Raw genomic sequence first — 9,762 nt, 5'->3', positions numbered from 1 at the left:
CAACTGTGCATGCTAAAGTTTAAGGAAAGATCTGACTAGGGATCTATCTAGGGCAGGGAGAATAGTGAGGAGTGAAGAACAGAACAGTAGACTCAGTTCAAACTCTAGGAGTCTACCATTGCTTAGCAGCAGAGGTAGGAAGCAAGCTTCCTCAAAACCAAAGCTACAGCTACGAGTACATTACAGGCCTGATTTGTTTTTTAAAATGAGTGGTTAAATGGATTCTAACACCATGTAAACTTCAATCTCATACCGCTTGCACTGCTCCCCTCTTGAAATGCTGGAAGGGATAGAATTCTAATCCCACTACTACCAGATCCAGCTGAATTAGTTTCCTAGCTAGACAAATAGCCTTACAGGTAGCACATACAAGACATTTGAAAGTCTTTATTAATATGGGATATAGTTTGGTGGGAGAAGCTGCCTAATGAGAAACCGACATTCCTAGCTGTTGGACTGTTGAACCTTATTTTTATAGGCTTTTGGCAGGCAGTATCTGTTAATGTGATATATCTGTTGTCTTCTGACCATCTGACTTCTAAATTGAGAAGGTTTTGGAGGCAGGTAATCTCACTGCACTCTCTTGTACCATGGGGGATTGACAAAATGAGGGACACTGGCTAAGGCCCTCCTCACAAAAGCAGTGTGAATGGGAGGTGTCAGTGGGATGGAGGGAGATGGAAGATGCCAAATGAGTTTGACTGCCCTCCACATTGTGGTAGGAAATGATTAGGCCCAAACAGTGCAACAACTGTTCCACTAACTTTCTGGGAAATGATTTGAGATAGGAACATAAGAGCTGAGGTTGTAGAGATCAAATTCCTTCTTGTTTTCCCCAACCCTTAAAATGTCATAGGCAGCCCTTCTCTTCTGCTCCTGTATGGCAGACATCTGAAACGTTCTTCCTTAAACCTTGGAGAGTTGAGCTGTCCCATACAATGGGACTCTGTTCAAGCCTGTAGCTACTGTCACTGCAAATCTGACAGTGAAATAATTGACTGGCCTTGTCAGTAACCAACTGTTTTTCAATAGGCAGGCAGTAGATATTTAGGCAGCTGATAACTGTTAAGCAGGAAGTAATTCAAAAAGTCTTTCCAAATCATACATTGGAGGCCCATGGTGAGACTTCTGGGTGGTACCTACATTTGTAGGTAGAGGATTTGTCCCCTTGTGCTTGTTTTTTCCCTACTAGAAGCTGGTCTGCCTCTTGCTGGTCTGCCTCTTGCTGCCCCACTGTTGCACCTTAATTGTAGAAATCTAGGGCTGTAAGTGACTTACAAGTTTAAATGGTCAGCAGTTGTAAGTATCCTATTCTTATTTCATTTCCATTCTGAGCTTTAGTGCTACTTAAGTATAGCTTGTTTCTCTATCCTTCTGTACTAGTGGTGACCCTACACCTCAACAGCTGCACTCCTTCCTCAGCATAAATTGAGGAAAAGCCCCTCTAGTGATTAGGACAGTCTAAGGAGGTGGCTACCACACAACTAGAATAGTAGTTGAGATGATAAGCAATAGTGCTGTTTCAGCACTCAGCTGCTCAAACAGCTGTGTTGGTCAACACAATCTTGTTGGCCACTGCACTGCCTCAATTTCATCTTTCTATTTATGAAATGCTTACACTCTAGATGTTTGCTTGATGAGGAAAATGTTCATGGCTTAATTTCAGATTAAACTGAACAAAACTTGACTTTTCTTCTTCCTTCAAAGCCAGGGCAGTTAGCTGGTAACTTTACTAAAAATAAGTTCCTTTTCCTGAGTGCTCTAATCAGGAGCTCTGTCTCAGTTTGGAAGAGCTGACTGTAACCTCTAGAACATAACTTAATATACTAACCCACTTCAATATTCACTAAATGCTGTATTTGTCTGGCCCAGGGTAAGCACAGATTGTACAAACATCCTCTGCCTTAACATTTTCACTATCATGTAACAAACACAGGGCTACTGTTTAGGAAACAGGAAATTCGTAGATGTTTTCAAGTATACAGTATTGTTTTCCTCTACCACTACTGTATGAGCCACACAAAACTGAACTTCCATTCTGCATAGTATCTTTACAAGAATGGAGGATGGGGAACTGAAGCAGATTAGCTCTGAAGATGGCTATATAACAGCAGTCAATTTGTTTTAAAGGCAGTTGAATAACATTAACCACTGACAATTTGTTGCAGCCTCTTTAGAACCACTGACTTAAAAAGTTCTGTTTTGGAACAGTATCAACACTTGAAATCCTTCTGGACACCTTACTGCACCTATAAAAGGTTTGTGCAAAAGGAAAGGTTGCTTTTTTTAAACATGTTCCCATGCACTAAATTCAGGTTGTCTAGCTTTTCTCAGAGATTATCAATAGACCAAATAGGGTCAAAACATCTATAGTATGAAAAAACATGCATTTGAGAAGGGATTTTAGTGTGCTTGAAAAATCTTACCCAAGCACCTGAACAGTTAGTAGAAAAGACCCTTGTGCTCCTTTTGTTAAGGGCTGAGCACTTCTCCAGTTGTCTGGCTTTCAGAGATGTTCTCTCACACCAAGAAGAAAACGAAGAATTGATATTTCCAAGACTACAAGAAAAAGAAAAGCCACCTTCTGGGTGGGGGAAGAAGGGAATACCTTTTCAGGACTAATTTACTTGTTAGTTTTACACCCTTTTTCATAACACTGTTCTTGTGCTGTCACCTTTGATGTCTCAAAACAGCTCATCAATGTACTTGATCAAGCTAAGGGGATTTGTGTGCTCTTCACCAAAGGTCAAGGATGCTTTGTGATGAAGCTCTTTGGGTACCTTTGCTAATTTTGCAGATCTTTAAGGTACTGAAGATTTGTTAAATACAAGACTACAACATGTCTTTTTGGGCTTCAGTGCTATAAAAACCTTTTCTGTCTGAGCTGGAGTTACAGACCTTCAGCTTGTGGGACTAACTTTATCATGCCCTTTACCATTCATAGCACAGAAAGTTTTCCAACAGATTATGAAACCTTCACAAAATCATTGCATTCTTGTGGGGTGCTTCTGGGCCTACCCCATCATACTGCACCAGCTGTTTATCATGGCCTGCAAGGGGCAGCCATGCTCATAGAGATCAGCATGTAGGCAGCTATAGGGAGAGAGTTATAGTTTGAACAGGCCCTGAGGATGCTTTAACTTATGCTGGAGAACCCTAGCCCAGAATCCAGGTAAAGCAAAAGCAGCTTAAATCCACCATCCACCCTCCTTGCTGCTTGGGCTGTGCTTAGGGGGCATAGCACAAACTCTACCCTTTGATGTTTAGTGATCTCTACCTTACATTGGTTTTCTTTCACATTTTTAAAGTATTCTCCTCTTATAGGGAAACTGAAAAGATCTGTAGTCACATCATTCAACGTAGTCCCCACAAGCCATCCTCTTTACTTCTTCATGCCACGGGCAAGAGTAGCATAAGGATTACTCAATCTTGATGTCTGCACCTGCTTCTTGTCAATTCCATGTTCGCTCAGTAAAGTTGATAAACGGGACTATTTCATGGTACAGTGCACCTAAGCAGCCTCAGAGAAACATTGTTTTTGAATATACATAGAATCATAGGCTATCAGGGCTGGAAGGGACCTCAGGAGGTCATCTAGTCCAACCCCCTGCTCAAAGCAGGACCAACCCCAACTAAATCATCCCAGCCAGGGCTTCATCAAGCCTGACCTTAAAAACCTCTAAGGAAGGAGCTTCCACCACCACCCTAGGTAACCCATTCCAGTGCTTCAGCACCCTCCATCATCCCTCTGGCCTAGCACCCCCAGGCAATCCAGGTCCTTGGTCAGGGTCTCATGATCCCAAGGGCCCTGTCCCCCATGCCATCTGACTCCCTTGCCAGGTTCTCCCTTGCTCTGGACCTCTATTTCCACCCAGTCCAGCTCTACTGCAGGGGTATTTTGCCCCTTGGGGCCTCTCACCATTTGCAGGTAGCTTAGTTCTCAACAGCCAGTTACAGTGGAAAGAGGGGAAAAGCATCTCCATATGATATTGACATTTTTCTAGTGCATCACTAAGTGCCCTGTAGGGCATGGGTTCTCCCCCTGCACTCCCCCTTACTAGAGGAGTCAACTTTTTATTTACTTCAATTAACTATCATCAACCATGGCTGCTTTCAAAGAAAAGGAGAGAAAAGCATCATAAATTGCTAAAGGGAAATCAGTGCAATGGTTGGTTAATTAACAGCTATGACACTAGCCCTCTCTGTCATGGTGTTTTATAAACATCAATTTGCATTAAGAAGATTAGCAGATCTGGAAGAACTACTCAAAGCTTTTGGCATATTTAACTAAGTATCACTTAGCAAAGGGCTTTTGACCTTTTTGCATCAGACATAACGCACTTAAACTACATTTGAATGTGCACATAATCGGCTTCAGTGGTTGATGACAGAAATAGGAACTAGAGTGTTTTAGTATGATCCTGAGAGACAGGAGAGCTGAAGAGAGTCCTACTATCAGTAAATCCCAGAGCCAAATTTTAAAGTTTAAAAAAAAAAAAGCAACAATAAAATAAACCACACAGCTTTACTTGAAATGAAGTATCACAAGTTATGTGGGTTCTGTGTTTGGAATACTAATTTTAAAAGGGTGGTGGTTCCTGACAATTACACACTGTTAAATGGAACAAGCAACTTCTAAAGGGAAAAGCAACTGAAAATATCCGTGAGCGCTTGTTTGAAAAGCGCCTGTATGCCTGCTACAACAACAACAACTTAAACTGCAGGACTAGTTTAAATAAAAACACAGTAACCAACAGCTCTTACTTCACAAACTGATGAAAAGCATCCCAGTATTGCCAAGTTGCACTGTACTTAGTAATCAATTTCACTTTGACATTTCTATAAAAGTTGAAAATGTTATTGCTTAGAGTGCCTTGCTGCATCTCATCCTTCATGCCTCCAAAGACTGGCTGACAAGTTCCATCTCTGCTAGAGGTATTACCTGAAATATAAAGAGAGAGCTAATTACCACTGGCTGGCTGCAGTCCAGGTAAAGAAAAGCCATGTTTGTATTGCGTAATAATCTCTGGGTACATCTTTGAAGAATAAAGTGTTATACTTTTATCGCTTGTTCCTTGCTAAGTTCTTGTTCCCTAAAAGCTTTCAAGGAAGCAAGTTCCTGTTTGCAACTAAAGTTGAAAAGGAAACAGCAAAAGTAGGTCAGGTTAGATATCTTCTTATAGATTAAAAGCGGAGTTGTCAGTAGCTAAAGAAATGCATCTCTTAGCATGACTGTCACCATACTGTGCTGCAAAGAAAACAGCTTGAAGCATGTCACGGAAGGCAAATGATTCAGAGCCATGTGTGTGAAATTCAGGCATCAACTGACTACGATAGTAGTATTACGTGCATCAAAGCAGCACCGAGGGTATGTCCAAAATGCATTGTAAACCCAGATCCGGGACCTGGGCTTGTGGTTCCCAAGCCAGCACTTGAGCATCCACACTGCATTGTAAACCTAGGTTTTACCATTGCTGGACCCAGACCTTACAGTTGTGCTAACGAGTCCGTACTGTCCACACCAACCTTCTGACTCACATCTGCAGCTTGAGCTGTCCCAAACACTGAAGTGAAAGGGCTTGGACCCAAATCTCAATGGGACTCAGGCCGTGACATACCCTCCCTTAGTAGGGTCCTAGGACTCGGCTCTTGAGTTCTTCCTGACCCGAATCAGACTGATTTGTGTGTAGATGGAAGGGGGCTTGGGCTCAAACCTGAGTTGGAGACCAGGCTTAGTGTGCAGTGTAGACATACCCCAAGTAGTCCCAACTGAAACTGGGGCTCCACTGTGCTAGGCACTGCACAAACACATGGCATGAAAGTCTCTGCCCTAAAGAGTAGGCAAGATCAAGAACCCTCTTTTACAGATGGGGAACTGTGGCACGGGGCAAGTGCGACTTGCCCAAGATCCTACAAGAAGTCTCAGGCTAGTGCCTTAACCACAAGATCATGCTGACTCGATCCTCTACAGTTTAAGACTGAGATGTCGATGTACTGAAGAGGCTGGGATTGTTTTAGACAGGTACCACCTACACCCACACAAAGAAGCTACCACGTTTGGAGCCTCATAATTGGAGCCCAATTTATTCTGAGTGTCATTTGGAACAACAACGTTCTGCCAATAAGGGCAGCCTCAACATCCATTCATCTCTCAGTCTCATTTCTGTGCCTTTTGCAAGAAGACCTCCTGACCTCCCTGCTCAGAAATCTGAGATGCTGCTCCCTATTAATTTATATATTTTACTCGGGGGGGGGGGGGGGAAACCCCCCCAAACAAAAAAAAAAAAAAAAAAAAAAAAAAACGATAAGGGGAGAACAGCAGAGAAGAAGAAAAAGAGAACAGTACTGACAGATTACTGGACTGGGTATGTTTTGGCAATCAATCATTTGCATTATAAGCATATGCACATACAGTATATTTCAGCAATGCCACTTCTGTGTCTCAGAGTTGCTCGATAGGTCTAGAAAACTTATTTCCTTCAGTTCACTGTATAGATTCAATCCTCCTGCTCAAAAAACTGATCATAATTTTAGGTCAGTGGCACACACACAGGTCAAATGTTTCGATAGACATAAAAGCATCAAGAAGAGAGCTAATGAAGGTAAAGAAAAAGAGCAAGCAAGGCAGGAGGATGGAAAACAAAAGAGAAAAGGGGGCAGCGAGGGGAAAGAAGAGCAACATCTCAGTTTCTGCCCACTAGGGAGTTATCAAAGATTTCTAGAAAAGTTAGACCAAATCTTTTCATGTTGGTCTGAGGTCCCTCTTCTCCAAAATGTTACTCACTCTTTAGCTGCTAGATCAGCCAAGTCCATGCGTCATGCTTCTATTCCCTAGAGGCAACCTGTTCTTCCACCTAAATCCACGTCTACCCTACAAACATCTGCTGGTATAGATATGTCAGTCAGGGGTGTGAAGAAGGGGGATCCCTGACTGATAACTGCTGGCAAAAGACCCTAAGTGTAAATGCAGATATATCGGCAAAGTGCTCGTAGTGTAGACATGGCCTAAGCAATATCAGCTGTCTGGCTACAAGAACTATCTAAAGAACCACGTTTTCCAGGAGCTGGAGAGTTTCCAGAACATCAGGGTCTATCCCAAAACAGAATCCTGTTATCCACACTGGTGCATACAGCTCTGCCCCCTAAAACTGGCTGGGCTAGGCTTCTGGCATCCACCAGAGCTCTCCTTCCAAGCCGCCTTCGCTCAGCTCGTCTTCTGCTACCTTGTGCACCCAGACGACAGGCTCCTCTCCGCCCAGCTAGAAGGCCTGTTCCATGTGGGAGGCACCAGGGCCAAGGCAGTCCAGACACCTGGGGAAGAGTGAGTATTGGGGAGGAGAGAGGGGCAACAGAGTGTCCTTACTCCTCACTTGATTCCCATATAAACCGGCTCTGGTCATCAACAATGAGTGTGAGGAGTAACCAGGCCTCCTCCTTCCTCCCCTCCAAACTCCACAGAACAAGGGCCCTGCAGCAGGCTACAGGGATTTCTTTAGGTGGATTAGAGCCCCCTTCCCTCCCCCAGCCGTCTCCACCCATCAGAGGCCCACCCTCAGAGCGATATGGGCCAGGTACCCAAAATGAAATGGCCTTTCTCCATCTTTTGTCCCCCATTCCGCCCAGGTTTAGATCAGGCAGACGGAGCCGTCTATTGCCACCTGACACTCCAGGGCTCTGAGAGACTGGGAAGAGGGGGAGCAAGTGCTTTTGATTGGGTTTGAATTTCCTCTTGCTGGGTGAGCAAAATGGTTGTCTAGCCCCAACTATAGCAAACTAGATTGGAATGCCCGCTGTTGCCAAGAGCTTTAAGAAAGCCCTTCTCACCCAGCCCTCTGCCCCAGAACTGCCATCCTCCTCCCAGGGCAGGAGAGAGCAGGCTGCTGAAAAACATTGAACAGGGAAGCCTGTTCAGGATCAGAAAACCAAGTGGAGGAAAGTTTCTCACTGACACCGCACTTCTGCCAGCTCTTTGCTTCCAGCACAGTTCTGCTGTTCACCTCACAAAGTAAACACTGCCCCAAGGGAAAACGTGCATCTCAATTGTCAGTCATCTTAAACAATGTAAATTCTAGATTAGATAAGACACAAAGGTTTGTTCCCTACGCCGCAGCATGGTTAAACTGGACTAGCAACAAATGTGTGTTTGTCCTTCCAGCTCTAGAATGGACAACTGTGTTTGTGAATACCTCTTAAAACCCGACTAAAAATTCAATTGTCCATGTACCCTGGGAGAAGAGGTGTGTTTGCTGTCATCACTTTTTATCTCAGAGTCCTAGCACCAACAGACACTGAAACGCTGGATTCCAAGCATTTACTGAACGTCACCAGGGAAGGATTTAAGTTAAATCTCCTAAGGATTTAATAATATATTATTTTAGGACTTCTAGTGTGAGCACTGCAGGCAATAACCCCACCAGCACACAAGGGGTTTGTTAGGCAACATGCAGCAAGCCGCACTTCTAATGCTTCAAGTCTGTTAAAAAGGACACTTGTCAAGTTTTAGGGAAGGGTACAATAATTACCTCCCCCCGCTTCCCCTTTCCCACACACCTCAGAGGGGGCAAAATAGGGTTAAACTCTCTCGTAGCCATAGAACTTAGTTTGTGGAAACAGCACATGAACTAAAGCAGAAACAAGCATGGTGTGATGTAGTGGTGGGAGACACCACACTGTTTTGGGGAATACTTGGTTCCTCCCAGCTCCACCCATTGCAGGGTTACCCTCTTACAGCATTTAAGTGCCACTGAAGTCAAGAGAAATGCTCTCCTGAGTCAAGGCCACAGAAACTTTTCTCCTAGTGTGGCCCTTTAAATTGGGCAGAGCTGGTAAAAGTCAAGTGTAGCCCTAACGTCGTCTCTTTACCAGGGGCTGCTGCATCTCCCTTTCTCCCAGCTGGTAAATATTCTCCACTCCTGTTATGCTTCTCCCTTTTTATTCCTGAGGAGATGGCACATCCTCACACAGGAACAGTAGAAGGCCACAAAAATAGCAGAAATTCTGCTCAGACCCACTAGCCTTGTTAACAACCAGGACCAATAACGAGGAGACAATCCCACCAGGCTGCGTGGATGTGGTTAAACAAATGAACTGAATGGCTCTTGGGGTGGGGTGTTTAACACAGTTCTGGCCACACAACAGCAGGAGTCACAAGGCTACACCCCATACGCTGCTGTGAATGTTTATCCCATTCGGTTAGCATAAAGTGGTGATGGAGAAGAAAACACATAGGATGTAGGCAAAGGAAGAGTCCCCTAGAGAAAGTTGTGTACTGCTGCCAAGCTAGAGAGGCTATTATCTATTGTTCAAATCCCTCTATGCTAGCCGCTAATGCTTCATTTTTAAACGTCATGTCATTTGTGCTGGCTTTGGGTTACGGTCTCCTAGGTACAAGCGTTGGGCAGCTCCCTCTGGTTCACAGCTTTGGCAGCCCGTGTTATTGTAACAGTGAAGTGGCTTAATCCTCTCATTCACTCTGGACCAAATCCTGCAGCCTGACTCAGGCACAGCTCAGTGCGAGTCTTGGCTGCAAGATTGGACCAGTTTAATCAATAGTTCTCTGAAATCTTGGGCACTCTTGTCATGCTGTATTACAGTAACACATAGAGGTGCAGCTGGTAAAAGTCAAGATCAGGGCATGTTGTGCTAGGCAACGTACAAACACCTAGTAAAGCCAGTCCTTATTCCAAAGAGCTAACTAAAGCACAGTGATTTGCCCAAGGTCACACAGCAAGTCACTGTCAGAGCTGGACATGGAACCAAGCT

General features: G+C 44.2%; 1 protein-coding gene across 4 annotated transcripts in view; it reads right to left on the bottom strand.

The window, feature by feature from the left end:
• Positions 1-4,506: 4,506 nt before the first annotated feature.
• The window catches only part of CEP68 (centrosomal protein 68), a 30,057-nt gene continuing 24,801 nt past the window's right edge, over positions 4,507-9,762 (bottom strand). For all 4 annotated transcript variants that reach the window (XM_034764220.1, XM_034764221.1, XM_034764224.1 and 1 more), the window contains exon 7: positions 4,507-4,942. In XM_034764220.1, the coding sequence (XP_034620111.1) occupies positions 4,892-4,942 (51 nt within the window). In that variant the 3' untranslated portion in view covers positions 4,507-4,891. The remainder of the gene's footprint in view (positions 4,943-9,762) is intronic.

Source organism: Trachemys scripta, chromosome 3 (genome assembly GCF_013100865.1).
Source record: "Trachemys scripta elegans isolate TJP31775 chromosome 3, CAS_Tse_1.0, whole genome shotgun sequence".
Classification (NCBI taxonomy): domain Eukaryota; kingdom Metazoa; phylum Chordata; order Testudines; family Emydidae; genus Trachemys; species Trachemys scripta.
The sequence above is the reverse complement of the archived record's forward strand: the minus strand, read 5'-3'. Positions and strand labels throughout refer to the sequence as shown.